Source organism: Ovis aries, chromosome 9 (genome assembly GCF_016772045.2).
Source record: "Ovis aries strain OAR_USU_Benz2616 breed Rambouillet chromosome 9, ARS-UI_Ramb_v3.0, whole genome shotgun sequence".
Classification (NCBI taxonomy): Eukaryota; Metazoa; Chordata; class Mammalia; order Artiodactyla; family Bovidae; genus Ovis; species Ovis aries.
In genome coordinates, this window is record NC_056062.1 from 13,569,245 (window position 1) to 13,589,119 (window position 19,875).

Sequence of the window (19,875 nt, forward strand, 5' to 3'; positions counted from 1 at the left end):
CCTCACAGGGCTCTGTGGTCAGATGTCTTGCCCTGTGAGGTGGAGCCTCCGTGCTCTGAGGCCCTGTGCCTGAGGTCTGCACACAAGTGGATTCAACTTGGGCCAGGCCAGGCCAAGGTGTGGAAGAGGGTCAAGAACAGGCCAGCTTGAGGGGCAGCAGACTCCAAGGCAAGGCTGTACACACAGGCCCCTGTGCACAGACTAGTGCTGGGCTGCTTGGACGAGGCAAGTGGCCAGCTCTGGGCTGCTTGGACGAAGCAAGTGGCCTGGCCCAGCCCTCATGGAGGACCTCAGGGCAGAGGTTGGCCTGACGCCGGGGGCTCCCCGTTTTTCCATGCCCTCACCAGGTAGTTGGGTGTGACCCTCGGGATAGCTTGGTCCCAGAGCTTGCCATTCAAGAGCTTGGCAGCAAGGCAGGGGCAACCCTGGGCTGTTTCCCCCCCCCCCCCTTTACTGGCTCTGCTGCCTGGGTTGGAAACCCTGAGGCTGTGCCAGGCAGGTGTGCCCTGACAGCCAGCCATAGCCCAGTAAGATGGGGGCCCGAGGTGGTGCGTGGCCAGTGGACCCAGCTGTGCTGCCCCTGCCCCAACTAGAAGCCGCTCCAGCCCATGGTGGTCATCTGGGCGAGAGAGGCTGGTTGGCTAGAGACTGTTTGGTCTACAGCAGGTGTAGGCAGCGTCTCCCTGACCCCTGCTTCCTAGGAAGCCACCACCCTGGGCCCTAGTCATCAGCAAGGATGGGGAGCAGGGCTGAGCTGGGGGTGCAGGGCACCACGTGGGCTGCTCCGGCCCACCACCTCCATCACATGCACCTCTGCACCCCCCCACTGCCTGACTCGGGGGCAGGGGGCGCCTGTGCTTCCTTCACTCCAGACCCATGGTGCTGACCCAGTGCACCCACCTGGTTCTCTAGCATGGACCTGGCCACAAGGGCTCCTGTGGGCCCGCGCTGATCCTGCCCTGGTCCCTTCATAAAGAACTCTTGAGAACATGCGGCCCAGGGGAGCCAGCAGGCTCCAGACTGCTGTGTCCGTCTGCCTCCCTCCAGCCCCTTCCGAGACATTGCGCATCATGGCTCCCCCACCCTGCCCACACAGGCAGGAGGAACAGACAGGGAGACCACACACAGAGCTCGTTGTTTATAAATCTCTGCCTGGCTCATCGGTCTGTTCGTCCATGTATATATCTGTATATCTCTATGGAAGGGGAAAGGGGGACTCGTGTAAAAATCCAAAATACAATTCTATGAACACCTGCGTCCTGGTCAGTCTGAGTGTGGCCGTGAAGCCCAGGCGAGCTGTGGCTCACAGGGCTAGGCCCTCGGTGCTGGCTGGGGGCCACGACCCCCCGCCGGCCAGGGGACCAGGCTCCCCGACAACCAGGCCCGCCCAAGGCTGGCTCTCCTCCTGGGGCTTCTAGGAGACAGTGGGGTCCTTGGCTTTGGGGGGCTCTGAGCCCGTCAGCAGGGAGATGGTGGGGTCATCCGAGTAGTCGTCTCCCTCTGAGAAGTAGGAGCCCTCCCCGAGCTCGAAGAGCACCGGCAGGTCGCTGCTCCCCACGTCCACGGAGCCTGGGTCCAGCAGCAGCAGGGGCTGGGCGGTGTAGTGCACCAGCTGCTTCCCTAGGGGTGGGACTGGGTCAGGGTGCCAGTGGGGCTGGGGGGTGGGGGGGGGGGGGGCTCAGCTCACCTGAGTCTGGGCTGCTTTTCTCTGCCTCCAGAGGTCTGGGGGGCTCCTGGGGAGAGAGGAGCTCCTGGATCTGCCGGGGCAGCAGGAGGGAGCAAGGTAAGGGCTCCCGTTCGGCCCCGCCCCCCCCCCCCCCCCCCCCCCCCCCCCCCCCCCGCCTACGCACGCTGGCCAGGCTGCTGTCCAGGTCCGGCAGGCTCATGTCAGGAACCGTCACCGAGGGGCTGAACAGCTGCAGGGAAGGGGGGGGCGGTCAGACTGCCCTGGGAGCAGGGCAGGCTGAGCGTGGGGCGGGCAGGGCTGGGACTCACATCCAGCAGGGTGCTGGTGTCCACGCTGAAGCCATGGGTTGTCAGCATGGTCTGCAGGTTGTCCAGGTTGGAGTCCATGGCGTCCAAGTGGTCACTGAGCTCGGTCCTGGTGAGAGGGAGGGGAGCGGGTGACATGGCATCCAGGCACCCCCAGGTGAGTCCTGCCAGCCCTTGTGCCCAGCTGCCAGCCTGCCCTGTGCAGGCTGACGGGAGGCCCTGAGGTGGGGCCCTGGGCCCGGTGGGGCTGGGACACTTGGCCATTACAGTGGTGGCTCAGGCTCCCTCATCACCGTGAGGCCCCGTAAGGCCTCTGGCAGCACATCAGGCTGGGTCAGCCAAGATGCCAGGGGGCTGAGGAGTTCAGAGCTCAGAGGGGCCAGGGCCCCAGCTTCTCAGGTTCAGCAACACCTGCCCTTAGCACTGGAGGACAGCAGGAGGGTGGAGCTGTGCTCGGCCGGGTTGAACCAGCCTCACCCAGCACGCGCCAGGAGAGAGACTAGGCCTGCCCCCGCAAGGAGGCCAGGCAGCATCTTGGGGCGCTGCCTCAGGCCCCAAAGGTGGGGGGGAGCCTGTTCACAGGCTGGGCAGGAGTCTGCTCCGAGGCTGGGGAGGGGCCCGAGCTCTGGCGGAGCCCTCCTCCCTCCCCAGTAGGACAGCGCTAACCCTGGCTGGACTCGGCCATGCAGAAAGGAGGAGGGGCAGGGGAAGAGGCGGGCGACCCCAGACATCTTTGGAGTGCGAGCCAAACTGCAAGATAGAAAGACAAGAGCCCCCCACTGCCGGTGGGGGCCAGGCGGACTCCAAGCCCCCACCCCGCTCGTCCACCTCTGGGGCGGCAGGATACACAGACCAGGTGGCCTGGGGAGGGCAGCTCAGGGGGCAGGGGCATCCGCCATGCGCCTGGTTCCCACAATGCAGGGGCTGTGGGACCCCCCGGCTGGCATGTCTCCCTCCCCAGCTCCGTGCTCTGGGCCAGGTAGGCCAGCTCCCCCCGGTAAGTCCCGTGCTGAGGGCCTGAGGGCCACGCGTGTCCAGCCCTGCACTGTCTTCGTCAGAGGCCCCTGCGCTTCCAGAGACTGCAGGGTGCCTGGAAGGCACTCACTTGTCCAGGCAGGCGACGCTGAGGCACTTCTCGGGAGCTGAGGCAGGCAGGGGCGAGGCAGGGCGGCCCCCAGTGTCCGCGAGGGGTGTGGTGGAGGCGGCGGGCGTGGGCTCGCTCTCCCGGAGGATGGAGTCAATGAGGGTGGTCGGGGACAGAGGCGTCTCCACCATGGAGGACGGTCGGCTGGGGCTGGCACCCTCTGCCCGGGGGCTCTGTGGTGGGCTTGGGGGCTCCTCCTTGACACGAACCAGGGGACTGCTGGACAGGGGCCTGTCCATGGGGCACAGGCGTCAGCGGGTGCCTCTGCCAGCCCCACCCGCTCCTGCCTGCGGGGAAGGCGCTGGGCCGCACCTCTCATCTACACTCCTGCCTGCAGAGGCCACGGGGCTGCCGGGGGCCAGTTCAGTGATGTCGGAGATGATGGGTCCGGAACTGGTAACAGCGTCTGGGGAGTAGAGGCTGGAGCCGCTGTAGGCTGGGGAAGCAGCCTGCCACCGAAGGGAGGTGAGCACGGTGGTGCGCGCTACACCCCTGCCCTCACCCCCACCCCAGGCGCCCGCAGCTCACCGGGTAGGAGCCTGGGCCGTGGATGTGCTCCAGAGAGTACTGCCGGCCGTACTTGGGCATGGGGTGCGCGGGGCTGCTGTCGTTCAGCATCAGGGGGCTGTGGAGAGGGGTGGGTGAGCGGCGGCCTGGCCTCGTGGCCCCCAGGTCGCGGCCCACGGGAGACGGGTGTGCCCCGTGCCTCACATCTTTCTCTTCACCCCTAGGATCCGGTTTGACTGCACCAGCGAGATGAGGAACTGGATGAGCTGCAGGGGGAAAGGCAGTCAGCGCGGCGCAGACAGGGCACCCCCCCCCCCCCGGCCCGGTGCACACCTTGTTGACGACTTTCTGTTGCTGGGCGTGCTTCTGCCGCAGGCTGGCCACCTCTCGCCACAGCGCCTCGTTCTCACTGCAGCAGACCCGGCGTGGTCAGCGGGCGGCGGGAGCCCCGGGACATCCCACTCCACCGTGCGCCCACCCACTGGCCCGTCCCTGCCCGCTGCTGAGCACGGGCCAGGGGCCAGGCTGAGACCCCAGGGCCCTCTCTGTCAAGATGGCAGAGCCTCCAGGCTCTCTGCCTGGACCGAGGATGGGGCTCCAGGGGACGGAGGCAGTGCAGCTCTCAGGCCACAGGGCTGCGAGTGCAGGTTCCCCTGTGCTTTTAGGGGGTCAGAAGTGGCCTTAAAGAGCGCAAGGGGCTGCCGCAGCAGCCCACACCCTGCTCAGCACCAGTATGTCTTCTTGACAGGCGGCAGACCCTCCTATGCTCACTCTAAGAGGCGTCCCTGTCCTGTAGGCCAAGGCCACCTGATCCCACCTCTGAATTCCAGCCAGCCAGGCGCTCCTGTTGGGGTCTGACATGAGTAGTTAGGCAGGGGCTAGGAGCCTCCTCCACGGTCTGGGGGTGTGATGGCCTGCCCCGAGTGGCTTTGAGGCCACCCCGGGCTGGGGTGCTTGAGGGCCCCAAGTACATAGGAGGAGATCTAAACTGGCCGCTGTGGGGGTACTGGCAGTGGGGGGCTCGGGGTCTAAAACTGGTTCTGTGGCGACCAGACGTGCCCCAGGGAGAGGGGGTCTAGAAAAAACCTGCAGTGCCTCCTGTGCCAGGCCCGATGAGAGGTGACACACACGGATTGGTGCCAGGCGCACGTGTGGGCAGCATGAGGGGCCCGCTGGTGCTTGGGCCGAGCTCTGCGGGCTACCACAGGACTGCACCTGACCCCACCTCCCAGGAAACGAGTCCAGCCTGGCAAGGGCCAGGAGGCCATGCAAGTCCAGACGTGGCCCTGGCCCGAGAGTGGAAGGCCTGGAGCCTGTGGGACCAGGGCTGGGGAGCAGCCTCACCAGCACCGCCTCCTGCATGTCACTGTGCAGGAGGCCTCTCACGCCCCCACCCCATCACTCCGCACGAAGTTCTTTCCGGAACCTTTTGCCTGGGGCAGGTCTGGTCACAAGAGAACCAGCTTTAGGCTCCCCCCAGGCTGGACCCCCCACGGTAACCCCAGTATCCCAGAGGAGGCACACCCTGCTCCCACGGCGTCCCAGAACCTACTGCTTCATGGCCAGCAGCTTGGAGTCCATGCTCTCCTGCTTCCCCTTCATCAGCTGCACGTCGGTCAGCAGCTTGGTAACGCTGTCCTGGCGAATCTTTATGTCCTCGCTCCGCAGAGTGGACACCTGGGTCCCCGGGGGAGCAGTCACTGAGGTGGCCTGGGGGCAGGGCGGGATACAGCAGAAAGGGCCGAGGGGCTGCTGGGGTGGAGGGGCCTTCGCTGGGGTGGCCGACGGGGGATGGGCAGCCGGCAGGAAGCGGGCTTGGCACAGCTAGGTCAAGGCAGGCCAGCGAGTGGACGCTGCTGTTGCCGGCAGCCTGGGCGGAGATCCGAGACCGTGGGGGGAGAACGGCTACTCACGCTGGTCACTTTCCTCTTGATGTTCTCGAGGAGCTGCTCCTGGCCTCGCAGGAAGCACGGGTGCTGGAACTCGGTGTCGTCCCTCTCTGGCTTGACCAGGCCACCCTGCTCGATGTGGACCACCTTCCGGAAGCCATCTGCGCACAATGGAGTCAGGGCACTGCTGCCTCAGGGCTGGGGTCTCACCCCTCACTCCAGTGAGGCCCCTGCCCCAGGGAGGACGGAGGGAGGCCCCGGTGGGCAGGGCCTGGCTCAGCGAATGCCCAGCACTGCCCTCCCAGAAGCCCTGCCTGTGGTGGCTGGGTGGTCTTAGTCTCAGGGAGACTCCCTGAGACACCCCTTCCCCTTCAGCTGCATGGGCTCTGGGCGGCGCGGGGCTCAATGCAGGGCCAAAGCAGTACACTCACACATGTTGAGCTGCCGCACGAAGCTAGCCATGTTGCTGTGCTTGAAGTACTTGGGCAGCACCTCCTTGGCAAACTGGCCCTGGTCCAGCACGTGGAAGCTGTTCCCGCTCTGCCAGGAGACATGGGGGTCACCACAGCCTCCCCGTGCAGGGGCTGCACCCCAACCCTGGGCTGGGTGACAGTTTTCACCTGGGATCCCACATCCCTGCTGGAGGCCTGCCAGGTCACATCTCAGCACTTCGGGCCCTTCCCTGAGGGGCCCCGTGTCAGCGCTAATCTGCAGTTTTCCCCTACCAACAGCTAAGATCCCAAATGGAGGCAGCCAAGGAGACGGGACCTAACTTCAAGTCCTCGGGAGGAAGACAACACAATTGTGCTCAGAACTGAAGTTTTGTGGTTCTTCTTCTGGGAACAGAGATGAGAACAAGATGAAAAAACCGCTACGCTGCTCTTTCATGTCCATCCAGACCTCGGTCCAGAAGCTCCCAGGGGGGCCGAGGCTGGGTGGGGTGGGCTGGGCACGAGCCCCGCTGGGGTGCGGGAAGGGGTTGGCGGGGAGCAGGATGGGCCCCATGGTGTCAACATGGACGCATGCATGAAAAGACACAATGGAAGTGTGTGAGCTGAGGGGAAGGGTGGAAAAGGGACCTTCTACAGCTTTTCTCCTCCACAGACACAGTAAGAACACCAGCAAAAAATGTCAGAATCAACTTCTTCAGAACTCTGAAAATGACCCATGAGGAGAATTTATTCAAGAAATGGTTGAATCTCAGTAAGATCTGAGAACTGTGGCATTCTAACTTGCCATGTCCCTCCTCCTCTCCTGTAACTGAGAATGCCAACAGCTCAAATCATGGTGGAATAAACGTTCTGGCATCCATGGAGCTAGGGCTCATTCAAGGCCTGCAGTGTCTCCCTGGAAGGCTCCACCTCCAAGGCTGTTTTTGATTTGACCTTTTATGCTGAAGCTCTTAGCAGAAAAAGCCTTTTCCCTAGAGATGTTTGCTGAAAGCATCAAGAAGGAATTTTAAACTCATGACGAAAAAAAAAACCTAACTCATCACGCCAAACAAGTGGACCACAGATGAAGAAAACTGGCTAGCCAGGAAACGTAAAAGAGCTAAGGAACGAGATATCAAGAAGAGCTTTGAAAAGCTCCAGGATATCCCTGGGATCCAGAAGTCACATGTGCATATACAGCTGTGTGCATGTCCGGGAGAGGTCCAAGGCGGCTCTGTGTAAGCAGGAAGCTGAGGAGAAAGTCAGGGTGCCAACGATGTGGCTGGGAGCTGAAGGCACACCCAGCACACACAGAGTTTACTGCAGAGACGGAGATTTATTGCTTCCAGGCATTAAGGAACACGCCTGCTCCCCTCGCTGAATAACCACGGAGCTCACTGCGTAGGCACCTCAGTGATCACACACAGCAAAGAACACAAGTTGCCTAGAATTAATTCAGAAAAGCCACTAAACAAACAAACAGCAACAACAGAAAATTGCAACAAATCCTGGTGCGTGGGGAAAATATGATATTGAGTTTAACAGATGCCATACTATGTTAATGGAAAACCTTTCAACAAAACATTCTGAGACACGCAAAGAGACAAAGTATGACCCACACACAGAGAAACAAGCAGCCGGAAGAGACTGTCCCCAAGGAGGCTCCGATACTGGACTTACTAGATGAAGACTTCAAATTCAAGTATTTGAAATATGTTCAAAGAACAAAATAAAACAGTATCTAAAGAAATAAACACATAAGAATGATACCTCTTAGAAGAAAGTATAATAATAGACAGAAATTACAAATATGAAAAGTCCTGGAGTTGAAAAGTGTAACAAATTGGATTTAAAATTCCCTGAGGGGCTCAAGAGCAGATCTCAGCAGGAATAGGGTGGAACCAGCAAATGTGAAGGAGTATCGTCAACTGAGATTTCCTGACTGAGGAACAGAAAGAGAAGTGAATGAAGACAGTGACACACGGGACACCAGCAGAGACCAACACACGCATAAAGGAGAGGGGCGGAAAGAATATCTACAGAAATAACGACCCCAAACTCCCCAAATTTGATGAAAAATATCTGAGAAGCTAAACAAATTCCAAGAAGGATAAACTCACAGAGATTCACATCTAGATATCCATAATCAAAAGACCAAGGAAAACTCTTTAGAGCAGTTAGAACCAATTCATCACACATACGGAATCCCTAATAACAGTTCCTGAATATTCACTGGAAGGACTGATGCTGAAGCTGAAGTTCCAATACTATGGTCACCTGATGCAAAGAACTGACTCATTAGAAAAGACCCCGATGCTGGGAAAGATTGAGGACAGGAGAAGAAGGGCACGACAGAGGCTGAGATGGTTGGATGGCATCACCGACTTGATGGACATGAGTTTAAGCAAGCTCTGGGAGTTAGTGATGGACAGGGAGGCCTGGCGTGTGCACTCCATGGAGTCACAGAGAGTCGGACATGACCTAGCAACTTAACTGAACTGAATAGCGGCTCATTTGCCATGAGAAACCATGCAGGCCAGAAGCCAGTGGGATGACATGCCAAAAGTGCTGAAAGAAAAAAGCCTTTTTCTTTTGGCCAAGAATTCTATATCCAGCAAAACTATCCTCTGAAGATGCCTGGGAAGGCAGCTACGGAGATCCTGTGAACCACTCTAAGGATAAACAAAGCGTAAGTCACCTAGTCTCTGGAAATTGTCTTGAAGGCATTTAACAAATGAAGAAACATTTATTCAAGAAAATCTAAAACTCAACAAAAACAGTGAACTATGGCATTTTTGGCCACAATCTGCTTCCTCCTCCTCCTCAGAGTTCACCTGGATTGATGGCACACTCTGGGGGGACTTTGGCCTAGAAGGTGGGGATTTCTTACCCCTCAGTTTACAATTAGCACTTTCTGTATCCTCCTGAGAGGGTGAGGGGGCAGGCCACCAGCATCTCTCATCTTGCCCAACTCAAAGGCTGAGGGTCCCCTTCTCCATTCTGCCCCCATTTACAGAATGGAGTCTCTACCCAGCCATGACAGGCTCAGAATACTGGGGCTTCAATCACCCTCACCCCAGTTAGCCTTAATTTCTTTTTTCTTGTCTTAAGGTACTGGGTAGGACTTCCAATACAAAATCAGCTAGCACTGGTGAAAACAGATTTTATGCCTTGTTCTGATCTTACGGGGAAAACATTCGGGAGCTTACCAACAAGTATGATGTTAGGTGTACAGTTTTTGTTTTTGTATCAGGCTGAAGAAGGTCCCTGCTATCTCTAGTTTCCTGAGTGATTTTTTAAAATATCACAAACATCAAATTTTGTCAAATGTTTTTTCAGAAACAAATAATATGATTGTGTGCTTTTTCTTTAGATTGTTAACATGCTGGTTATATTGATTTAAACATCCTGAGCCATCCATACATTCCTGAGATAAATCCCATTTGTTTTGACATTAGTCTTTTTATGTACTACCAAATTTGATTTGCTAAAGTTTAATTCTTGCCTTGAGAACCCTATGAACAGTATGAAAAGGCAAAAGATATGACACTGAAAGATGTCGGAAGGTGCCCAATATGCTAATAGAGAAGAGTGGAGAAATAACTCCAGAGAATGAAGAGACAGAGCCAAAGAGAAAACAATGCCCAGATGTGGACATGACTGGTGATGGAAGTAAAGTCCAATGCTATAAAGAACAATATTGCCTAGGAACCTGGAATGTTAGGGCCATGAATCAAGGCAAATTGTAAGTGGTCAAACAGGAGATAGCAAGACTGAACACTGACATTTTAGGAATAAGTGAACTAAAATGGACTGAATGGGTGAATTTAATTTTAGATGACCACTGTATCTACTACTGTGGGCAAGAATCACTTAGAAGAAATGGAGCAGCCCTCATAGCCAACAAGAGTCTGAAATGCAGTACTTGGGTGCAGTCTCAAAAATTACAGAATGATGTCTGTTCATTTCCAAGGCAAACTTCAATATCACTGAAATCCAAGTCTATGCCCCAGCCACTAATGCTGAACAAACTCAAGTTGAACAGTTCTACGATGAGCTACAAGACCTTTTAGAACAAATATCAAAAAAAGATGTCCTTTTCATCATAGGGGATTGGAATGCAAAAGTAGGAAGTCAAGAGGTACCTGGAGTAAAGGGCAAATTTGGCCCTGGAGTACAAAATGAAGCAGGGCAAAGGCTAACAGAGTTTTGCCAAAAGAATGCACTGGTCATAGCAAACACCCTCTTCCAACAATATAAGAGATGACTCTACACATGGACATCATGAGACGGTCAATATCGAAATCAAGTTGATTATAGTCTTTGCAGCCAAAGATGGAGAAGCTCTATACAGTCAGCAAACACAAGACCTGGAGCTGACTGTGGCTCAGATCATGAACTGCTTATTGCTAAATTCAGACTTAAATTGAAGAAAGTAGGAAAAACCACTAGACCATTCAGATATGACTTAAATCAAATCCCTTAAGATTACACAGTGGAAGGGACAAATAACTTCAAGAGATTAGATCTGACAGACAGAGTGCCTGAGGAACTGTGGACAGTTTCATGATATTGTATAGAGGCAGTGATCAAGACCATCCCCAAGAAAAAGAAATGTAAAAAGGCAAGATGGTTGTCTGAGGAGGCCTTACAATACCTGAGAAAAGAAAAGTAAAAGGCAAAGGAGAAAAGGAAAGATATACCCATCTGAATGCAGAGTTCCAAAGAATAGCAAGGAGAGATGAGAAAGCCTTCCTCAGTGGTCAATGCAAAGAAATAGAGGGAAACAACAGAATGGGAAAGACAAAGAGATCTCTTCAAGAGAATGAAGAGATACCAAGGGAACATTTCATGCAAAGATGGGCACAATAAAGAGCAGAAATGGTATGGACCTGACAGAAGCAGAAGATATTAAGAACAGGTGGCAAGAATTCACAGAACTATACAAAAAGGATAATCACGATGGTGTGATCACTCACCTAGAGCCAGATATCCTGGAATGTAAAGTCAAGCGGGCGTTAGCATCACTATGAACAAAGCTAGTGGAGGTGATGGAATTCCAGTGGAGCTATTTCAAATCCTGAAAGATGAGGCTGTGAAAGTGCTGCACTTAATATGCCAGCAAATTTGGAAAACTCAGCAGTGGCCACAGGACTGGAAAAGTCCTGCCTTTCATTCCAATCCCAAAGAAAGGCAATGCAAAGGAATGTTTAAACTACCACACAATTGCACTCATCTCACATGCTAGCAAAGTAATGCTCAAAATTCGTCAAGCTAAGTTCAACAGTATCTGAACCGAGCACTTCCAGATGTTCAAGCTGGATTTAGAAAAGCCAAGGGAACCAGAGATCAAATTGTCAACATCTGCTGGATCACAGAAAAAGCAAGAGAATTCCAGGAAAACATCTACTACTGCTTCACTGACTAGGCTAAGCCTTTGACTATGTGGATCCAAACAAACTGGAAAATTCTTAAAGAGATGGATGGGACTACCAGACCACCTGACCTGCCTCCTGAGAAACCTGTATGCAGGTCAAGAAGCAACAGCTAGGATGGGACATGGAACAACAGAGTGGTTCCAAATTGGGAAAGAAGTAAGTCAAGGCTGTATACTGTCAGTCTGCTTATTTAATTTCTATGAAGAGTACATTATCCAAAATGCCAGGCTGCATGAAGCACAAGCTGGAATCAAGATTGCTGGGAGAAATATCAACAACCTCAGATATGCAGATGACACTACCCTTATGGCAGAAAGCGAAGAGGAACTAATGAGCCTCTTGATGAAAGTGAAAGAGAGTGAAAAAGCTCTCAACATTCAAAAAACTAAGATCATGGCATTTGGTCCCATCAGTTCATGGCAAATAGATGGGGAAACAATGTTAACAGTGACAGACTTTATTTTCTTGGGTTCTAAAATCACTGCAGATGGTGACTGCAGCCATGAAATTAAAAGACCCTTGCTTCTTGGAAGAAAAGTTATGACCAACCAAGACAGCATATTAAAAAGCAGAGACATTACTTTACCATCAAAAGTCCGTCTCGTCAAAGCTATGGTTTTTTCAGTAGTCACAGTCACATATGGATGTGAGTTGGACCATAAAGAAAGCTGAGCATGGAAGAATTGATGCTTTTGAACTGTGGTGTTGGAGAAGACTCTTGAGAGTCCCTTGGACTGTAAGAGCCAACCATTAAATCCTAAAGGAAATCAGTCTTAAATATTCATTGAAAGGACTGATGCTGAAGCTGAAACTCCAATACTTTGGCCACCTGATGTGAGGAACTGACTCACTGGAAAAGACCCTGATTCTGGGGAAGATTGAAGGCAGGAGGACAAGGGGACGATAAAGGATGAGATAGTTGGATGGCATCACCGACTTGATGGACAGGAATTTGAGCAAGCTTCGGGAGTTGGCGATGGGCAGGGAAGCCTGGCGTGCTGCCGTTCATGGGATCACAAAGAGTCGGACACAACTGAGTGACTGAAATGAACGGAACTGAGTGACTGAACTGAAAGTTTTATGAACATTATGAAGGATATTGGTCTGTAATTTTCTTGTGACAGTTTCATTCTAGGCATTTTTGATCTTAAGATTTTTTAGCAAGGTTCATAATTTCTCACCCTCGGTGAGTTTTGATAGTTTGTGCTTTTCAAGGAATTGGTTCATTTTATTAAATTCACATGCACAGAGTTGTCTATTGTACTTCCTTATTACCCTCTTACTGCCTGAGTTGTCTGTTGTGATATACCCTCTGATGGTCATCACGTTGGGAATTTATGTCTTTTCTTCGTCATGCTACAAGTTACCAACCTTTTCAAAGATTCAGCTATGAATTCATTTATCACGTTTTACTGTTTTCAGTTTCACTGGTTTTTCTTGTATTATTCTCTTCCTTCTGCCTGCTTTGGTTTTACTCTGCTCTTTTAACTTTCACGTGGAAGCTTAGAAGCAGTTCTTATTTCCCTTTAGGCACTACTTTAGGTGGATCTTTCAGAAAGGAAGCGTCTGGTGGACGGATGGGGAATGTTGGCACAGCAGATGGAGATCCTCAGATGGAAGAGGAGGAAGAAAGCAAGGCTCCTGTGGAGGCTGCCCTCTCATGAGTCATGATGGTGGTGGCAGGTGCCACTGAGCCTCAGCTGTTTTAGGAAGCTAGTTTGGAGGTGCCTGGTTACACAGCTGTAGGTAATATAACCAGTACATATTCTGCAGTGTTTAGAGCACTGTGTTTCCATTGTCAACAGCTCGTTACTAGTATGTGGAATCCGAATTAATTTCTGTATACTGGCGTTGAAGCCTGTGACCTCAGTAAATTCACTCATTAGTTTTAATAAGGTTTTTGTAGATTCTTTGGGATTTTCTAAGTAAATAATGATGCTTTCTATGTATATATTTTTAATTCTTACTTTCCAATCTTGATGTCTTTATGTATTTGCCATATTGCCTGACCAGGGCACCCAATACACCATTATCCTTCTTCTGTCTCCACTGAGAAAACTGTCAATGTGGTGAGTTACACCAGGTCTTGAGTGTTGACCAGACTTCCGCTTACAAGGTCCCTTCCAGCCCAGGCCTCACACCGACTCTGCTCAGAAGTCAGTCTCATTCTTGTCCTGTTCTTCCACATGCAATTTCCTTTCTTTTCCATGCTGCCTTTAAGATTTTCTCTCCAACATTTGCTTCCAACACTTTGATAGTGACATGCATTGGTATATTCTGTGTTTTTATCTTCTTTGGGAGTCAATGCAGTTCTTGGATCTGTGGGTTTACAGTTTTAAAAAAAAATTCAGGAAAATGTCTAGCTTTTTCTAAAAATAAAGAAATAAACCAGTTATTTCCAAAATTTTCCTCCATGCTTTACTCTGGAACTGTGTGTCAGCCCATGTGGTATTAACCCTGTAAGGCTTTGCTCACTTTTTTCACATTCTTCCTCTCTGTGATCACTGTGGATAGTCTCTTTTGCTAGCGTACTGTTCAGTGATCTTCTTTTTTTCTGCAGTTTCCAGTCTGCTGTTTAATTCCCTTCAATGACTTAATAAAGACAAGCTTTTTGTGTTAGAATGTCAGATTTACCGAAAAGCTGAGGCAGCAGAGTTCCTGTATGTCCCTCACCTGCTGTTATTAACAGCACGCACTAGCGCATCTGCCCCAAGTGTCACAGCGATATGCTTCATCCTTAACCAAGGCCCTCATTTTTCTCAGATTTCCTTAGTTTTTACCAAACATCCTACTGTTCCAGGACATCATCCAAGACAGTATGTGACATTCATGTTTGCTTACGTCATGCTTGACTAACAACCTCTCAGACTTCCCTGGTTTCTGACGACCTTGATGGTTCTGAGGACTGGGCTGGTATTGTGTAGAATGTTGCTCAATTTGGATCTGTCTGATGTTTTTCTCTCATGATGAGTTGAGGTTACATAAGTTTCTGGAGAGGAAGACCACAGAGGTGGTGTGCCCGGCCCATCACGGCATGTCAGGGCACAGCCGTCAATGTGACTCAGCACTGCTGGCAGAGGCCTGCCTGTCCGGCGCCTCCACTGTGCAGCCCCCCGCCTCGCGGGACTTCTCGGCAGGAAGGCACTGTGTGCACGGGCCACCTCTTTGAAGGGGAAGTGAACACAGAGGTAACCAGCAGCGATTCTTCTGCAGCGGACACTTGTTCCCAACACATTCTGCTTATCCGCCTTCCCTCTCACATCTACTTCTCAGTCTTAAGATTTTCGCTCTACATTCTTTAGCACACAGAGCATTTTAGTAACTGTTTTAACAGTTACTAGTTCCCTGCTAGTCAGTTCCACCACAGCTGGTCTGTTACTGTACCTCCTTTGTTACCGGTGACATCCTTCTGCCAAGTGGCCCACCTATTAGTTTCAACTGGATCCCAGACACGAGGAATGTTACCACACTGTGTCTGAGTTCAGTCGTCCAGCCATTGTCCTTTCAAGAGGGCTGCACCCTCAGTTCTGAAGGAAGGGATCAGCCTGATCCTTTCAGGCTTGTCTTTAAGTTCGTTCACACCGCATCGGGGCAGCTTTTTCTCTGGGGCCAATACAGCTGCACCCTCAAGCCTCGGCTGTTCTGAGGCGCAGGGCAGGCTCTACTCTCAGAGCAGACTCTACGCCGCAGCTGTGAGGACTGGGATGGCTCGTCTGGTCCCGGGTGGGCCTAGGGTGCCCAGCACACAGCTCCTAGTGCATGTTCTTTCCCTGGAAGGTTCTTGGGCAGTTGCCCAGGTCTCACGCCACCAGCAGGTGAAGCAGCACTTAGCCAAGACCTGTGGGACCTCTCGCATAGCTCCTTCTTGCTAGTACCAGGTTCTGCCAATGCTGGCTGCCTCAGCTTCACCAAAGGCCAGGCTCTCAGGGTTTGAACATTGCCTCAACAGAAAGCAAGGGCTCACCCGTCCTTTCGTGTAACAGACCTGAACACTGTTGGAGGGTGAGTCCATATTGGGTGTGTCCTGCCAACCCAACCTTAAGGGCTTTTAGAAGCCTGGGAGGCTTGCTGGTGAGTCCCTCACAGGACCCAACGCATCTTCCCTCTTGCCTCAGGAGTTCAAGGCCCCTCCTTCTCTGCTGACCCCATGTCTTTCCTGAAGATCTTGGCTTACCCTCAGACACAAGAGGGACTAGTGATGGGACATACGGCAGGGGAAGGGAGAAGCTGATGCCCAGCTGCTAGCTGGCGAGCAATGCCTTTGCCTCTGAAATGCAGGGCTTAGTGAATATCCAGTCTTGCTATAAATTTGGAGCCTGTGGCCCTATTTCCTACAGAACTGTGAACACCCTGAAATGTATACAAAGTTCTGCATATGAGCACATCTTTATAGAGGGAGGGTCTGTCTGTGAGCAGATTCTCCAAGAGCTCCACATCAACAGGATTAACCACCACGGTGACTCCAGTGGTCCACCTGCACCTTTCAAGAGTCTGCCCAGAACAGAAGGCCCGTCCTAGTCCTCCAGCCAAAGAGATGGGTCTGCGTGACATGTCCTGGGAGTCACGGGCATGCAGCGGGCACCCGCATGCGGTGAGAGCGCCAGTGCTGTGTGGATGCGGCTGCAGAGCAGCTTGGTGTCCTTCCCGGCCTGTCTCTTCAGCCAAGAAGGAGCCCGCTCGCACCACCCTCAAGTCCCTGTCCTATTTGTGCTCAGGGTCGAGCTCTCCAGCTCCCGCCCCACACTTGGGTCTCCAGGCCCAGCTGAACGCAGGGGCCTCTGCTGACTCAGTCACCACTGGGCCCAGGGCCAGGGGCTCTGGGGCCGCTCCCAGCGCTCCCAGGTTGGGAATCCCTGCAGCCAGAGGTGCAGACGTGGGTCCCTAGCCTGTGATACCTGACGAGACTGACTGCTCTGCCCAGGGTGGGTCCTGTGGGCCCCCTGATCCCTCTGAGCATACGCGGCCTGTGGAGCCAGGCGGGCTCACATCCGCTGTGTCCATCTCTCTCCCTCCAGCCCCTTCTGAGTCTCTGTGCCCCTCCTCCTCACACCTCCACCCTCCTACCTCAGCAGGAGGGACAGATAGATCTCTGCCTGGCTCATCCGTTTCTCTGTCTGTCCATACATATATCTGTGTACCTCTACGGAAGGTGAAATGGGGACTCTCTTGCAAAAAAATACAATTCTATGAACACCTGAGTACTGATCAGTCCAAGTATGGCCGGGGTCCAGTTAAGAAAGCAGGTGGGGTGGACCAGAGCCTGGACCCCACCGGCGAGGGCCTTGCGCTGCCCTCTACCCAGGAGACACGGCATGCAGCGAGGGCAGGTGTGAGCCACAACTGTACACCAGCGAGAGACCGTGGACTCTGGGTCCGGTTCAGCCGTCCTCCTGCTTTTCATTTGTGTTTCCTAGCGTCTCTGAGACTCAGTTCCCGTGTCTGTAAAAGGCCAGCTGCCACCTCTGCGTGGTGCCGTGGGAGGAGGTGAACTGATGCCCTGGGGCTGGGCCTCCTGCTACGTGGAGGGCCGGAAAGGGCTGGCCGGGTCCTGGGTGGCAAGCTCAGGGGGCACCAGGGGCCTCCAAGGCTTCAGTGCCCCTTGCAGCCTGTGCTGTGTGCTGGGTGCTCCTCCAGCCTTTCTTGGCCACTGCCAACCCCCGAGGGCAGGGCGGAGGGCCTGCTGGGGCCCACCTGGCTCCCAGCTAGGAGGAGGAGCGGCCTGCCTGTTGTGGGAGCCCCAGGAACAATCCTCAGCCACCTCGGAGTGGTCAGGTGCAACTGGGGCCCTCGAGGAGTCCCGCAGAGAGCTGGCAACCTGACTACAGGCTGCTCTGCAGCCAGGGCCTCCAGAGCGACCCTCTAACTGCAGGCGCTCACACTGGCCACCTGGGATGGGGCCTGGTTTGGCGACACCCAGCTCCTAGGCAAAGGAGGCCCTTGCTCTTAGGGCCTCATGGTGCCCACAGCCTAACAAGAAGAGCCTCCTTCAGCAATGCACCCACCCTCCTACCACTGTTAATGCTGTCTTGAAGCCAAACAGGCCTGATTCACGGAGCATCCCATGGATGCAGCTGCCACGCTCACCAGGTTCCTTCCCAAGGTTGTGGGGCCTTCGGTCCCACAGGGCTGTCTGAGGGGCAGCCCTGGCATATTCTGTGGTGGCCCCACACCAAGCATGGTAACTGACCGGGGGTCTGGGAGGGAAAGGAAACCAACATGACTCTCCAGGTAGGGCCTCAGACTGTGCGGAGGATGCACAGCACTGCTGGGGCTGGAAAACCCCCCACCCCGCCCCCTTTTCCTGTCTCTGGGGGCAAACACAGGGTCCTCGGGGCAGAATGGGGAGAAAAGTTCCAGCTGGAAGGGAGGCACCAAGAGAACAGATGCCAGAACATTCCAAGGCCTCTGGAAGCCAACGCCGGGCTTCAAGACCGCAGAAGTCTCCCCCAGCAGACTTTCTGCCAGAGGCCTGGGGCTTTGTGTGGGCATCGCAGAGGACTCAGGGAGAGGGCCATCTTCTTTCTCAGGGCCAGGCAGCTCCACAGCCCCTGCCCAGCCTGGAAAAGGGCTTCCTTCCACAGCTGAACCAGTGCTCAGGTTCTGTCCTGCCTGGCACCACTAGCCCCCTGCCCGCTGCACCCCGCGCCAAGCACATCCTGGTTGGCCTAAGGACAGAGGGGAGGGAGGTTAAATGCACGGGCTCCAGCCGGCTGCTCCCACTCCTTCCAGTTTAAGTTCCAGCAGGGCTGGTGGGTGGTGCAGCCACTGTGTGTGAGGCTGTGGCAGGCTTGATCCGTCCTGGTTTCCAGCTCTAAGGCCTTGCTGGGAACACAGGAAGTGGGACCTGGAGAGCTCGCTGGCAGGGCTTTGGCTGCTGCCTCACAATCTTTAAGCAGAAACATCAAGCAGATCAAGAGGCGATTATCCCAGTAGATTAAGCTCAGACTATCCCAAAGGATCTCCGATGCCCCTCCCCAACCTGGCTAAGAGTATTTCCTGGGAGTTTAGGGGACAGGAAAAGAAGAGAAATGAAGAATAAAGACAGAAACCTGGGGTCATTTCCTTGGGTCAGCAAAGCTTAGGGCCTTGAACAAGGGGATGGTAGTAACAGGACAGGCTTGGGGAAGGAAGTACAGCCTCCTCTTGGGGAACGCTGCGCAGTTACAGAAGCAGGCAATAGGGATGGAGCGTGGCACACAGGTGTGTCACTGGGACCAACACGAAGTGTTCCCTACAAGGACGCAGTATGATTCTGACTCTCTTTACCAGCTTTGAGACAGAGCTTCAGCAAATAACCCAGGAACCAGAGGACCTGGCCTCCTGCTCTGGGCTCGCCTCAGCTCAGACTGCTGCTCCTTTCTAACGGCTTAACAGTGTGAAAGAGAAGTACTTAGAAGAATCTGGGAGAGCCAGCGCCCTCAGGAGAGCAAGTGTGCCCGGAGGCACCCAGAGGTTCCGCAAACCAGGGCAGCCCAGGCCGCACACCTGCGGGCCGCGAGCTATGGCTCGGGCCTTTCCCGGACGCAACGTCACAGCCCGGACGCAGATTCTCAGCCGCAACTCCAGACAGTCTCTGCTTTACCTCTGCAAGCGGGGTAGCTGTCTGGCCTGCAGGGTCAGACCATGGAGACGAGCCTGCTGCCAGGCAACTGGAGGCAGGGGCGTGGATAGAGAGGCCCCGAGAGGAACGAAATAAAAAGTGGCTCTGGGGGAACCCAGCTGTGGTATCCGGACACGAGTTCGAGACCCACCACAACTTTATGACGTTTTGCTTTGTTTTTCGGTCCCTTTCCTTTTCAGTAGAGCAGCGCCCTCCAATACCTGCGCCAAATCCTCATTTCCTCGCAACAGCTGCCGACCCCACCACCCTGGTAACTCATCTGAGAAGCTGTGGGGTCACCTGGCCACCACACTCGCTACGAAACTGGGCGCTGCCCTCAAGCCAGGCGCGCTTCCGCCGTCGTCTCACAATTACTCGGCGAGAGACCGAGGAGAAGAGGCCCTTCCTGCCCAGACCCGGGCAGCGCGCACCGAGGGGAAGCCTCGGACGCTCTCCCGAACCCCCGGCTGTCCGCCCCTACAGGCCCCGAGGCCGGCGCGCCCAGCCCCTCACCGGGCTCCAGCAGATGAGCGCGTCCGTGTCCGGGTCGCTCACGAGAGTCCACAGCTTGGTCAGGAAGGCCGGGACGTTGCTGGGCCCCGCCGCGCCCGGGCCCACGGGCAGATCCATACCGGGCGAGACGGGAGAGGAGGAGGTAGCAACCGCAAAGAGAGGCCGAGGGACGGGCTAGCGCAGCCGCCGCGCCTGCTGCCTGGGCCGCGCTGCCGCCGCCCGCTGCGCACACACGGCCCCGGGGCCTGGCATGGCCGCCGCCATCTTGCGACGGGCGCGCTCCCGCCGGCGCCGCCCGCCCGCGTCCCCACGGCGCGCGCGTGCGCGCCGGCCCAGCCCATTTGGGCCCGCCTCTCGCCCT

General features: G+C 54.6%; 1 protein-coding gene across 4 annotated transcripts; it reads right to left on the bottom strand.

Annotated features, from left to right (window-relative positions):
- Positions 1-1,123: 1,123 nt before the first annotated feature.
- HSF1 (heat shock transcription factor 1) lies at positions 1,124-19,798 on the bottom strand. 4 transcript variants are annotated; one of them, XM_027973368.2, is made up of 14 exons: positions 19,515-19,798; positions 5,964-6,072; positions 5,557-5,693; positions 5,196-5,320; positions 3,977-4,052; positions 3,848-3,909; positions 3,665-3,761; positions 3,449-3,585; positions 3,098-3,367; positions 2,659-2,742; positions 1,996-2,101; positions 1,851-1,916; positions 1,688-1,757; positions 1,124-1,620 (listed from the first exon to the last, which is right to left on the bottom strand). In XM_027973368.2, the coding sequence occupies exons 1-14, from the start codon at positions 19,629-19,631 to the stop codon at positions 1,415-1,417; spliced, it is 1,662 nt and encodes a 553-aa protein (XP_027829169.1). In that variant the 5' UTR covers positions 19,632-19,798; the 3' UTR covers positions 1,124-1,414. The 4 variants fall into 4 exon arrangements, with proteins under 4 accessions (XP_027829169.1, XP_027829168.1, XP_027829171.1 ...); XM_027973367.2 differs by having other exon boundaries at positions 5,196-5,353; XM_027973370.2 differs by lacking the exon at positions 2,659-2,742.
- Positions 19,799-19,875: the final 77 nt, after the last annotated feature.